The 15,415-nt window shown below is 39.4% G+C and overlaps 1 protein-coding gene across 1 annotated transcript in view; it reads right to left on the bottom strand.

Moving 5' to 3' along the window:
- Window positions 1-660: 660 nt before the first annotated feature.
- The window catches only part of smad7 (SMAD family member 7), a 17,068-nt gene continuing 2,313 nt past the window's right edge, over window positions 661-15,415 (bottom strand). The window contains exons 3-4 of the mRNA XM_079847621.1: window positions 11,986-12,057; window positions 661-2,982 (exon numbers count right to left, since the gene is read on the bottom strand). Of these exons, the coding sequence (XP_079703747.1) occupies window positions 2,444-2,982; window positions 11,986-12,057 (611 nt within the window). The 3' untranslated portion in view covers window positions 661-2,443. The remainder of the gene's footprint in view (window positions 2,983-11,985; window positions 12,058-15,415) is intronic.

The raw sequence follows: 15,415 nt of genomic DNA on the forward strand, positions 1-15,415 counted from the left end.
AGACATTGTTTACTTTAGAGTCCACATTCCCATCCTACTATTCACTAATAGTGCGGACACTTTTTTTATTTGTAATCAAAGTTTTTTTTTAATTCAGTACAACAAACTGTACTTTGAAATGCAGGCTACTAATGAAAAATTATTTAATATATATATATTATAATAATAAAATCAGGATATTTCACTGATTTCTGAAGGATCATGTGAGACTGAAGACTGGAGTCTGAATGACTGATGAAAATTCAGCTTTGATCACAGAAATAAATTATATTTTAAAGTCAATAAAAATAGAAAACAATCATTTTAAATTGTAATAATATTTCACAATATTGCTGTTTTTTCTGTATTTTTCATCAAATAAATGCAGTTTCCAAACTTTTGACCGGTACTGTTTGTACACACACACACACACACACACACATATATACAAACTTTTGACAGCATATAATGTTTATTTTTGTATTATATTTTGGGGTCAAATATGACCTGAACTTTTCTTAAGATTTTCATAAAATTCACTCAAAACATGTTTGTGCATTACTTACATTCATAGTTTTTTAAATTGTGTATATGTGTAAAAAGTGCTTTTTTTATTCATAAAACTTTCTTTTTTTTACTTTTTTTTATTGTGCATTGTGTATTATTCGGGTTTTTTTTTTTGGACTACACACCTGAGTTTTTCCACACCTCATCATCACACTTGTGCACATGTTGAAGCGCTAGATAATTAAAAACAAACAATCAAGAAAGACTCTAAATTGTAAAGATTCCGAAGCATGATGTCACAGGCGAAACATTCTAAAACGAAAGCACAAAGAACTTTGTGTTCTCGAGTTCTAAAACCTATGATCTGATGCTTTTTTTTAAATGGTGTTTCAAAGTGTTGAACTATTAAACTGTTGATGTCAACAAAACAATCCTGTGTGTGTTTTTAGAAGCATATTTGTTTGAAGTGATATGCGTGCGTTATCAAGATGGCTGCCGCGGGGGCAAATGTGCCGCCCCTCGGGGCAGAGACGAGCCGGCAGCGCTGAGAGCTTCTCCTTTGTGTTTCCTCAGACAGTGATCTGCTTGATCCAGCAGGGTTACAGAGATAAACACCAGATCTTTAAAGCCACGAGGTTCGGGATATATTTGAGTTCTTCAGTTTTAGGAGAACCATTCCTTCAACAAAAATGTAAAATGTAATATTTTATTTACTCATCAACTAATGTTGTAATTAGCTGGTTTTGTGTTCACGGTTCAGTGTCTTTGTGGACTAAATAAGCTCTTGGTATTGGTGTCGGGTCGAGGCATCTGTCCGGTTTCCTGGCCAGCACAAGCTTTAGATGCATTAGGAGAGTTTGGATTACAGAGACCAGGACACCACCATGACACTAATACCCAGGAATGCACTTTAGACACCAACATGCTCTGAACCGACCCAAGAAAGACAGACAGAGGAGGAAAGAAAAAGGACAAGACTTCATTTTTACGTTTATGTTTTGATCATGCAATGGTCCGCCTCTGTCAGTCCTGAGGTCTGCATGTGAATCTGGGGCTGGTGAATGTAGGTCTGTTAGGGCCAGTGGGGTCAGAGCAGGCTTACGCTGTAATCCCCCCAGCAGACGTCCATATCAGGAGGTGTGGCGCTCGCTCACTCGCTCGCTCGCTCGTCTAGACGTCCCCCTCCCCCAGAGACCTGCTGTTCCTGGCACACAACCGGCCCACGGGGCGTTCCACTTACACTGAGGGAATTTGCTCTCACACAAACTCGTTCACATCAAATAATGAAACTTGGCACGGATGGAAATAAAACGTGATTCTGAAATTAAAGTGGTCATTAAAGAGATTGTCTAAATAAGATCATGTATTTATGAATACTGTTTTCAGCACTCACAAAATATTTCAAATAAAACATTTTAAATATATAAAAAATGCAGCTTTCAGAGCCGAGCATAAGAAAATCAAATAGAATTTGTTTTACTCAAAGGCCTATGATGACTGCAATTTGTGGGTGAATTCGAGTAAAAAAAAAAGCATTTTTTCAGGACAAGAAAACGATCTTCATATTAGCAAAACACACACAAATTCAGAGATATATTCGGTATTTTTTGTTTTATTTTGGCATTTCTTTGTTTGCATTTATATTAAGCAAAGTGCATCTCTTTTTCATCATCTCATCAACACATTGCACAATACATAAATAACAATGCATATAAAACTTCGTATTTACAGGTAATAATATATTTATATTTAACATAAAATACATTTTAGCTTTTATTTCACTTAATTAAATCTTAGTCATTTATTAAAGTCAAAGTGAGTTTTCGTTTTCCATTTCTCTCATAAAACATCGTCCGCTTCTCGCAGAAACAAAACAACGTAGTCCATAAACGGTAAGGGCTAGTTCGTCTCCATAGCGATGAAGGAATGGGGGCGTGGCAAGAGGCGGGGCTTGCTGTTATCGGTTATTAAATATGACCTCCAGCCAGCAGGGGCAGCTGCTGATGAACTGTCTGGTGTAACACTGTCCCCAGCCCTTCACGAAACTGATCTGGACGGTGAAACCCGTCCTCGGCTGCTGGCTAAACTCGTGGTCGTTGGGCCGTTGCAGGCTCCCTGCCTTCTCGAAGTCGAAAGCCTTGATGGAAAACCCGGGGAATACTTTATGCACCAGCAGCGTCCGCGAGTCGGGGTTGTCCAGTGTGGCTGACTTGATGAATATGGGGTAGCAACTCCGGTTATACACCCACACGCCGTCGGGTTCGCGGCTGAGCTGGATGCCGTAGCCGATCTTGGCCCGAACCATTTGCACCAGTTGACTCTTGTTGTCGGAGGCGAGCTGGCCCAAGCAAAAGCCCGTGCCCTGAGGTAGGTCATAGAAGATGTCCAGAGATGGCTCCTGGACGGAGTAGAGGCGCCCGACGCGGGTCTTTTCCTCCCAGTACGCCACCACACACCAGTGAGGCTGTTCTCCACGCTCCTGAAGAGCCAGGGAATCTATGGAGAGACAAAAGAAGAAGACACCGTTATTAATCATGCCAATTTACCTTAGATATTAGAAAACCAGGGAAACCCAGATTATGGTGGTCAAATTGGTACTTGCTGGTCCAAAGTGGACTACAAGATGGTCTAGCAGGCTGAAACTAAGACCACCAGTGGGTATGCCAACCGATTAACCAGAATATGACCAACTTGAACCAATAAGAACCATCAGAAACTGGCTTTACTGGAGTTTCCAACAGAGTAAATGTGAACAAAGTGTTTACTGAGAAAGGAAAGAGAAAGAGACTTTTATAAATGATGCCAATTTAACTTCATTAAGTGAACTTCATTGAATCCCTGCTTGAATACCAGGACAAAATGGTGATCAACCTAGTATTTGCTGGTCCAAAGTGGTCTACAAGCTCTAGATTATGACCAATTTGGACTAGAAAGAACCATCAGAAACTGGTTACAGAGTAAAAGTCATCAAAGTGTTCTGTTATTAATTACGACAATTTAACTTCATCAAGTAACCGTCATTGAATCCCTGCTGAAAAAACCCAAAGTTACTAGATTAAAGTGGTCAGACTGGTAGTTGCTGGTCCAAGATGGTCTACCAGCCTGAAACCAAGACCATTAGTGATCAACTGATTACCCATCTAGACTAGATTATGACCAAACCCATCAGAAACGGACTTTCCAACAGAGTAAAAGTGTTGTCGAGGAAGAACGAAGAGAGCAGAATGACTAGATTAGACGGGGAACCAGTACAAAAAGCTAAACACACACACACACACACAACTTCGCATGCCTTCTATCCAGGAAAACTGTCCTGAGCTCTGCCAAACATATCTTGCATCCTTAATTTCAGATGTGGGAATGTGAGGAATCTGCCGCCCCGCGCGGAGCAGCGCCACTGGCCTCCAGCGCGTGTTTACATTAGCGGTGTTGCTTATCATTCGTCTGTCCCGAACGCCAACCCGAACAATGTTCTGACGTCAATGCGACAATAAATCTGCAATCGTGCTCGCCCTCGCCAACCAACGGCTGTATGTGATGTAATAATGCAATGAAAACTTAGCCACGCCCACAGGAAATCTCATTGGCCCGTTTCCTTCCCCATATATTAAACATCACATTTTGATTCTCTGTGCAATGAAAGCCACCCTGACATCTGGTTAGTAGTGCACCATGTTAAAGCGCTCAGTTCTTGAGTCATCGGGACTCTTTGTCTGTCTACAGTGAGGACAGTCTCTCTTTAATCTCAGATGGGGCGAGTAGGCCGTAATTTAGCAGTGTAGTTAATTACGCACCAGCCCAGACTAACGTGATGACTAGAGTAGGTAGAGCCTTCATTACAACCCTTACAAACATGCATGTTTGGATATGTTACCAAGGGAATACCAATTATACACTTCGAAGGGCTTACAGTGCCATTTAAGTAGCATGGTATATGAATACAGTAATCAGACTGTATCGTCGTATATATATCAAAATAACATGGTATTACTGCACCATGGTACTTTTGCACCATGAAAAATGGATATGCCTTAAATATACCGTGGCATTACCATGGTGCAGTGATGGTGTCACATGGTAATACCAAATTACTGAAATTCATAAACATTTTGGGGTCTTTTTTTCTTTTAAGAAATATTTTATTTTATAGCAAGGACGCATTAAATTGATCAAAAGTGACAGGAAACACATTTATAATGTTACAAAAGATTTCTATTTCAAATAAATGTTAATTTTAAACTTTCTATTCTTAATTCTAAAATATAAAATGTATCACAGTTTCCACAAAAATATTCCGCAGCACAACTGTTTTCAACATTGATAATAATCAGAAATGTTTCTTGAGCATCAAATCATCATATTAGAATGATTTCTGAAGGATCATGTGACGCTGAAGACTGGAGTAATGATGCTGAAAATTCAGCTTTGATCACAGGAATAAATTACATTTTAATATATATTCACATAGAAAACAGTAATATTAAATTGTAATAATATCTCACAATATTACTGATTTTAATGTATTTTTTTACCAAATAAATGCAGCCTTGGTGAGCATAAAAGACTTTCAAAAATATGAAAAAAAAAAAAAAATCTTACTGATGCCACTATGCAGTTTCATACCAATAACATGGTTGCTATGTGTCAGACTGATGCTATTTTAGTCTGGATAGTTGACTAGTCTCTTTGACGACATCATGAACAGCAAGCAAACCTGAGTAACACACACACGAACGCAAATCATACATCAAACAGACCTCTGAGTGTGCGTGTGTGTTCAGACAACACAATGTCTTTAATCAAATAGAGACACACAACTGCGCAGGTACGCACGTGTGTGTGTGTGTGTCTGTGTGAATGGAGGTGTGTGTATAGGTTATGAATTTACTGCCGTGTGTGTGTGGCGTCTCAGTGTCGGTTGGATGACCACAGTGTCACCCCGAATGACATGGTGACAGCCAGACGCAGAGAGCGTCCTGAAATAGAGTGTGCAACATGACACACACACACACACACACACACACACACACACACACACACACACACACACACACACACACACACACACACACACACCTCATGTCTTCTGCAGCCTCGAGTGTTCAGTTGACATCCTGAACTCTATTAGACCAATCGCTCTCAACAAGGGCCTTATGATTTCTCATGAATCATGGAATCCAGTCATAAATATGGAAGTTTCTGAATATCATGGAATTGGGCAAATTTTACATTAATAAATCAAAAGAAGGGCTGTAAAATGAATCAAATTCAAATTACGATATGGACTAGTGTTCGTAATTATTGCACAGAAACATAAGCTCCAAGATCTTCACGACAAACCACCAGAAGAAAAGCCCCTTGAACTGAAGAAATTATAATATAAATATATTACTATCGTACAGTAAAATTTACTTCTCAAAGTAGGCAGCAATAATAACAATTATTGCTACTAAACTCTCATTTTAGATTACTGTTATATGATTTTGATGATTATTTTAAGGATTATTATAATTAAGAGATTTTTTCATTTATGCATTAATTTATACTGTAAAGTACAGCACTTTATCTGATCAAAATATAAATGCAATGTTTTATTGTAAATTAATTGTATTAGATTGATTAAATTAAATTAAGTTCTATGAAATCTGTTGATTAGACATGCGGTTTAATGACTAAAATGAAATTAAACCATTAAAAATGGAATCCAGAAAAATTAAAACAGAAAACAATTAATTTGTTTGTTTAATTTGGGAAAAAATAAAACGGATTTCATAGGGTCCAATTAACCTCTATCTCTCTCTCTCCCTCTCTCTGTCTCTCTCTCTCTCTCTCTGTCTCTCTCTCTCTCTCTCTCCGTCTCTCTCTCTCTCTCTCTCTCTCTCTCTCTCTCTCCTCTCTCTCTCTCTCTCTCTCTCTCTCTCTCTCTCTCTCTCTCTCTCTCTCTCCCTCCCATCCCCCAAACAGTTTTGGTTCTGTCTTTCTCTCTCCTAGAGGGGACAAAAAGACTTTATACACACACACACACACACACACACACACACACACACACACACACACACACACACACACACTCCGGGTCTTTGTTTGTGGTTGAGCTGAAGTCAAATCTCCATTTAGAGCTTTACTGCCTCAGGTAACAAACCATCCTTCCTCTGTCCACACTGGCTCCCTTTGGTCTGAGCGCTCAAATACAGACACACACACACACACACACACACACACACACACACACACTGTGGTGTTTTCGGCATATGTCGGGGCAAAGTTTTTCCATTTAAGGAGACTCAGCTTTTTAAACAGTCACTTTGTACAAGAAACGAACACAAAAGTGTCTGGACATCTAATGGAATCACACACACACACACACACACACACACACACACACACACACACACACACACACACACACACACACACACACACACACACACACACACACAGACGCGAGTCACTCAGCACTGCAGTCTGGAGAAGTTAATGATTATTTCTGTCTGTCTCCACACACACACACACACTGGAGGGAAGTCGGTGTTTTTATTGATCTGCTCTCGTCTGGCTGAGGTTCACTCTTTTACGAGCAGTCAGCGCTCCTCTCTGACGGCGCACGCGGGTCGAGTGAGGTCAGGGGTCAGAGGTCAGGGGCCGCTTCTAAAGCTAAACCAATGATGACGACAACACACAGTGACATTCAACATGGGTTATGCCAACTCTTCAGACGCCAGTGTAAGAACAGAAAATTCTTGCAATTGCAAATTGTGCCTATACGACTATGACTATAAAATAATAATATTATTATTATATTTACAATAAATATTATTATTATTACTAAAAAATATTAAACAAAATAAGAAACATCACTATTGTAATGTTTTATTGTAAAATAAAACAATTGAGCATTTAAGAAAAAAAAAAAAATTAATGTTATAACAATTATTATTACTAAATATTAATATTTAATAATTATAATATACTAAATATTTGTAAAAAAAATATTATTTTATTATTATTTATTAATATTTCACTGTAAAATAAAATAAAATAAAATAGTATTGAAGAAACAAATATTTTTTTGTTATTACGATTATATTATATTATTTTAGATTATTATTATAACTTAATAAAAATATTTAACAAAACAGTACAACTGTAAACGTACAATACTTATTTATTCATATGTGGCCCTGGACCACAAAACCAGTCACATGGGTCAATTTTTTTAAATTGAGATTTATACATCATCTGAAAGCTGAATAAATAAGCTTTCCATTGATGTATGGTTTGTTATGATAGGACAATATTAGGTCGAGATTGCAAAAGATGGCAAATAGCATCGAATGGCAAAAGTTGTCCATTTATGTTCACGATTCGCTGCATTCACTCACAAAAATAAATGTTTTATATATTTACGGTAGGAAATTCACAAAATATCCTCATGGAACATGATCTTTACGTAATAAACGAATGATTTTTGGCATAAAAGAAAAATCTATAATTTGACCCATATAATGTAATGTTGGCTATTGCCACAAATATACCCGTACGACATGTGACTGGTTTTGAGATCCACATATATAATATTTAACATTTATTTACTTGGAAACCGGCAACTAACAATAGAAGACGAGCGTTTTCACTATAGCGCCTCTAGTGGTGAGACACACAAACATTCAGTGGAGCGTTCGCATTCACGTACATGAGCAGAGTTCGTGTCAGGCCCTAGAAAATGATCAAACGACTGGCAGACGTTTAGGATTCGTCATGCAAAATACCAACTAAACAAACAAACCCAGAGGCAACTTCTCTGATGTGTGTGTGTCAGTTACAGCTCTATAAATATTATCTTTTTCCTCAGGCGTCTGTATTATAGCAACACTCTCACACACGCTCGACCGAGAGACGCGCAGACGGACAGACGGACACAAATGTTTGGCAGCCTCTTTGTTTGGAAGTCAATAAAGGAAACTGGCAATTAGATGGAGAGGCATTACATAACACACACACACACACACACACAGTCAGGAAAACTGCAACGCACAGGAAATACTTCATGTTGTCCTCCATTGTGCACTAATACGTGGATCAGACCTCTCAGGTTTTATGACGCACAGGTTGTATACTGTACGCTCGCTGTGGGAGTGTCGGGGCAAAGGAAACGCTTTATGAAATCATGTTGATTATGAGGTCAAAGGTCAGAGGTGCAAGCCTCTCCACCAATAAAAAGTCACGACTATATTACATTATATTAAATAGCATTCTTCCAGCACTGGTGGAGCCTGTTGAGAGGAGGCACCAGTGTTTTCCCGTTTAGACGGTAATTAATTATAATGTGCATTTCAATTGTTCAATGCAATTGAGCAGCCAGTCAGACCGGAGCCGGCCAGAGAGCTTCTCAATGAGTGTGTGTGTGTGTGTGCGTGAGAAAGCGTCCCGCCGCTCTGAGTGTTTAGTTAAGCGATTAGATTGTGGTTTAAGGAAATGTTTGTGGCTGAGGTGTCTGGATCCTGAGGGTGTTCGTGTGTGTGTGTCTGACAGAAATCTTCCAGCACTGACAAACGTATGAAGAGCTGATGTCAAATTAAGCCGAACGTCCAGCTTGATTGAGGAAGTGGTCGTTAACGAGTGAAGCGCACAAACAAAGCGTTCACAGTTCAAACGGAGCAGCTCTGGACGCTCAAGGAACCGCTTTGTGTCATTTTCTCCAAATGTTTTCTTTCCGCTCGGCGGAGGCGCCCGGGAGGCCCGACTCGAGACTCAAGGCTTTTTCCTCCGAGGAATGATGTCATTTCCTGTGCTGCCCTTTCCTCCTCGGCTAACCCAAACAACCCTGGAATGAGGCGGGAGGTTGTCACGGTAACAAGGCCCCTAAAGGGGGGGATTAGAGTTGCCGAGGGCCCTACGGTCATTCACGGGACCTTTATAAAGGCCTGATTGTGGATCTGGCAGAACGGTGTCAAGAACAGCTGAACCGGATGAGGAGCACACTTACAAAAGAGGGTCATTTTTGTCCAGATCGGAAGCAAAGATGTTTCATATATACGAGGTTCAATTGATCTGATGAAATCAGTTTCGCACTCAACTTTATCCGTTTCTAAAACAAGCGGAAAAGAAAACTCTCCGAAGAGAATATAGTGGCTAACGGCTGATTTTAACATTAGCAAAAGAGATCTACACCTTAGATAAATGCAGCTTTTATGCTAAATTTACTCAAAAATATGTGGATAGTTTTACTTAAAAATATGTCAGATTGGTAGATTTTAAAAGAGGTGCAAAAATACTATTTATGTTGCAAATCGCAATCATTTAAAATTGGTTGAATATAAAATATTGAAAACTAATATTGAAATAAAGCATACAAATAAACAGCACACAGAAATATAAGCCGACACTAAGAAAAACAAACATTAGTTAACTGTAATTTTACGGATTTTTACTAACATTAACAAAGATTAGTAAATGCTATGAAAATATATAGTTCATGATCAATAATGCATTAGCTAAAGCCGACAAATGAGTTCAGAAAACCTTCTTAACTCATTTGCTGTTGTTCTCATGTTCTGTTGTTAACTCTTAATAACCTCAGACTAACCCAGACAAGCAATGCTCAGACTCTCATCCAATAATCCTGAACACACACACACACACGTTTACTTAGCTATCTAAATGGGGACATTTCATAGACGTAATGGTTTTTATACTGTATTTTTACATTTTTAAAAATCCTTTAATTACTTTATTTTGAAACCAGATTTGCAAATGAGGAGGGAGATTTTGGTCACTTCTGGGTACAGATTTGACCCCAAAATATAGTTAAGTAGGTACGCACACACACACACACACACACACACACACACTTAAGTCGCAGTGTGTTGCGCAGTGTCTCTACCTGTGTGATGTCTGGAGCGGCGAGTAAAGGGCCGAGCGAGTGAATCAGAAGGTCAGAGAGACGCTCTCATTGGGAGTGTGTGTTTCCTGTGTGTCGGGCTTTTCTTCCTCCCCCCTCATCCCTCCTTCCCTCTCTGAGCTCCATTCACTCATTTCAGCAGGAAAAACACACCTCAGCAAGAGGATGAACCAAACTCGGACTAATGGAGTCGGGAGGAGGTGTTTGTTCGGGACAGAAGCGGTCGGTCTTACATCCCACACACACACACACACACACACACACACACAAACAAGAAGCATAAAACAAATGCCGGGGCACCTTCACACTGGAGGCCAGAGAAAGGGAGCAGCTCACACACACACACACACACACACACACATTCATGGCACGCACACCGCTCTGAGTGCTGTACTTTAACATGTGTTTATGTAAAGCTTCCATCATTTTGCTCTTCTTATCTGAAAACCCATCTAAAGACCCTTCACACACACACACACACACACACTCACTCCGCCCAGCGCTGAATTAAACACCATCATAAAAACTCTTTAAAGTCTCTGTAATGAGAAACATCTGTACTCAGGAACCCGGCCTAGACCAAACTAATCCTCCTCTCGCTCTCTCGTAAACACAATCACTGCTGTTCGTGTGTATTCAGAGCTCAGGACGGCACAACACACCGGCCTCGGTCTGCTGAAGAAGAGCAGATCACACACACACACACACACTGTACCCTTTTTAAAGTCAACATGAAACCAGTGTTGTTCTATTTAACTAAAACTTTTGTTCATTAAAATAAAGCCAAAATAAAATTAAATATAAATATTACATGTAAAACTTAAACTTAAAAAAAAAACTTAAATGAAAACTAGAATACTAGAAAACTATAAATAAATGAGTTTACATTTTAAAGAAACCAGAGTTGTTATTGTAAAGTAAAACTATTAAAAATCATTTTTTCACTTGACATAAAGCTGAAAAAATATATATATATTTTTAAAATATAAAAAAACTAACTGAAAATAAAATAAGAAGAAAAAAAAAGAACTACTATAAATAATTCATAATAATAATAAATTCATTCATTTTTCTATTTTATATATATATATATATATTTTTTTTTAATTTAACTTTTATTTATTTTTTTTACAAGAAAACCCTGGTCTTGTACATAGTTATTTGTGGTCGCACATGTGGACCATGTTCAACCTTGAAAAAAATAATAAAAAAAAATCATAAATAATTCTAAAATAACCCTGCCTGCAGCATTTCACTTCTGTTCTGTGATATTTTTTCTGATCAAAACAGATTCGATGGATTTTGCTCGGTAAACAACAATTCCCACATATCCAGCTAGCGAACATCATCCAGTAGACTTCAGGCGGCATCAGTCGATCAGGAAAGTATTTTTAGATGCACAACATTTTGATGAAAGATTACAAACGCTTAATGTGCACAACCAAGACCAGGAATGTGCATTTAGAAAGTAAATATGGTGGATTTATATTTCATGTTGACTTATCATATTTCTGTGCCTTAGAAAACAATACAAGCAGAAACTCTCTTTCTCTTCCTCATTCTCAGCACAGGAGACGGATAAGGTGTTGAGCTCTTACCTGAGAACCCCATAGGGGCCGAATACGCCGTTCCCCCAGTTTCAGTGGAAGCAGGCACAGAACCTGGAGAATCTGCGGAGAAACAGAGTGACAGCTGTCAATCACAGGGATCAGAGACCCGCACAGTCTTATGACATACACAGATCGGCCTCATTTTGGCTAAAAAGGTTTGAAGACATTCGTTTCCCATTCCTTACACTTTTCTGTCATGCAAAATAAATGAAGCGCTTCTTAGTGTAAAGTCTTTGCCAAGAAAGCTAGCGGTGGTTAGCGATAGGAATACACTCTTTAAGCAGGATATACTCCATCAAGTCCAAACACAGCGAGCTAGTCAGGAAATAGCAGCGGCCTTGAAAACGGCGAACAGTAAATGTTGTAATTGCCGTGCGCGCAGACAGGAAAAACACACTCTTTCATGTTTAACCCTTTAATAAAACGAGCCTGGGATAGGTAAAGATGATGATAGATCTGATTGGGAGCAGTTTAGCTAGCGCCCGGTTTATGCTAACAAAGATACGTAGTCAGACACTTTAGGTTCATATAGCTAAAAGAATAAGCTAATGCTAATGTTCATTTGTGCAATGGACCACAAAACCAGTCACATGGGACATGTATACATCGTCTGACAGCTGAATAAATAAACCATGTATGGTTTGTTATGATAGGACAATATTTGGTCGAGATACAACTATTGAAAATCTGGAATCTGAGGGTGCAAGAAAATCAAAACATTGAGAAAATCTCCTTTAAAGTTCTACATTTATGTTGGCAATTGTGCTGCATTCACTCACAAAAATAAATGTTTTATATATTTACGGTAGAACATTTACAAAATATCTTCATGGAACATGATCTTTACTTAATATCCTAATGATTTTTGGCATAAAATAAAAATCGATAATTTGACCCATATAATGTATTGTTGGCTAGTGCCACAAATAAACCCGTGCGACATGTGACTGGTTTTGTGGTCCTGGGTCACATATGTGAGGTGTTTTTTAAAACTCATACGTGTAGTTTGGGTTTTTGAAAAGAACACCATTAGCATTAGCCTTTATTGCTATATTTAACAAGACTTCTCATCAAATTAGCTTTGCTAACTTGAACACTTGAAATATTTGTATTTGTTTATCTTCATCATGTGACCATTAACCAACAACAGAGAAGCATAAACATATTTAAACTTCAAATCTCGGGGGAATTAAAGTACATTTTCAAAGGTCACAGTTCGACTGACAAAAAAAGGCCAGGGAACCCCTGACATATCATTGTTTTACCATGGTTTCTGGGTTAACATGGTGACATTCTGGTATTCTTTAAATGTACCATTGATATCCATAGTAAATTAATATGGTTATCATTCAGCACTTGTAAGGATAATGACCTTTAGTACTAGGATATTAGAAAACGAGTCTCAAGTCGATTGTGAGCGTGTAGTGAGAAATAGTGTCACTTTCGGAAGCAACTTTCGGAGTTGGACACTTTCCCTGAGCTGTGGTCAGTCTAATGAGACACACAGTCAAACCTGAACCTGACCGCAGAGAGAGAGAGAGAGAGAGAGAGAGAGACATAGAGAGAGAGAGAGAGAGAGAGAGAGAGAGACAGATAGAGACAGAGAGAGAGAGAGAGGCAGAGATAGAGAGACATAGAGAGAGAGAGAGAGACATAGAGAGAGAGAGAGAGAGAGAGAGAGAGAGAGAGAGAGAGAGAGACATAGAGAGAGACAGAGAGAGAGAGAGAGACAGAGAGAGGGAGAGAGAGAGAGAGACAGAGAGAGGGAGAGAGAGAGAGAGACAGAGAGAGAGAGAGACATAGAGAGAGACAGACAGAGAGAGAGAGAGAGAGAGAGAGAGAGCGCTTCAAACAAACTCTGATTTTCCAGGGAGAAGTTTTCTCGTTTCACAAAATAATGACATTAAAACCTCCAGAGGTCACAGATTCAAAGCGCATTTAAACGGGTCCCGTGACGTGGCGAGATGAAATGACAATCACACAAAAAAAACATCGGCGTTAAGCTAACGACATCTCAATAGTTCTTGCCGAAACTTTGCTGTCTTTGTCATTGATACGCCTGAGTGTTTGTGTTTCTCTTTCTCTTTTGTGTCTCTGTGATTAAGAGCTTAAAACAATTGATATGCAAATTTGCCAGCGTCAACGACCGTCTCGTCACACCTCCTCGTCACCAGCGTGTGAACGTGTGACAGTTACCACCGCGACAGAGACGTGTGTGTGTGTGTGTGTGAGACAGATCCTGACGTTATCAACCAGACGCAGTCCAACAAGCCACCAATAACTTCCTCCCATCGTTCAGTGCCACTCTCTCTTTCAGTCGCAGAAAACCAGCCGTCTTCTATTGTTCTGTCTCTCGTCCAAGAGCCCGACGCAACTAATGGAAGTGTGTGTGTCCTCACAGGAAACGTCCTCCCCAAACTGGCTTTCCTGTCCTCCACCGCGGCGCCTTTTCTCGTTCACATTCTTGCTTTCTCTCTCAGTCGCTCCGAAACCCCAAACTGATTCATAAAAGAAGAATGACTCAAAGAGCGAGAGCCAATGTCAGTCAGCGTACAGTCGTTCCCACACACACACACACACTCGGAACATCATCTGTGTTATTCGTACTATAAACATTGAGACGCGCGAATCCGGGCTGAAATGTGTCGCAGAAACATGGTTTTGAAACAGGCACTCGAAGCTGAGCGATCTGGGCTGAGTTTCTCGAGTGTGTCCTGCGTAAGCGATACTGTTCAACTCCGACGGCGTGAGCACTTTTGGCAGGGATAGAGAAGGATCTTTACGAGGGCGATCGGCAGGAAACCTCATCCGGGGCGCTGCCAAACACAACACACTTATCTGAAGCCAATACACAGGACATGCTTATGAGCCATACGGCATTATGGGTAGAGAGAGAAAGCGAACGCTCAGAGGAAAGACGCAAAGCGACACTCCCAAAACCTCAGATTAATTCGGCAGATAAATCAGCTCTCAGCTTTTCCTTTATGCGATCCACGTTTCCCCAAGTCCAAACGACACCATAATGTGTCTATCAACACACTGAATCATTACCACGCTCATATACCGTGGTATTCAAATGCTACCAAACTTTGGGAGTTGAAAGAAGAACCGATGCTATTTGAATCTGGTAAGCATTCAGTACAATGCTAGATAGATGTACTTAGAAATATGCCACAGAAAGATTACTATCTTCATATACCACATTATTACCATGTCAAAACAACCTACCAAACTGGTATTTGTGAAAGAGTCTCGTTTTATTATCTTTACATGTAGCAGGGTGCCATATTCATGTACCATGGTAAGAACAATGTCCAAAAACCTCAACTTTTGAAACACTCAACTCAACTTCAACTTACAAGGTGAATTTTATTTTATAAAATAAAATAGTAATAACTATACATTATGCATAATTGCA

The sequence above is a fragment of the Squalius cephalus genome (genome assembly GCF_949319135.1).
Source record: "Squalius cephalus genome assembly, chromosome: 17".
NCBI lineage: Eukaryota > Metazoa > Chordata > Actinopteri > Cypriniformes > Leuciscidae > Squalius > Squalius cephalus.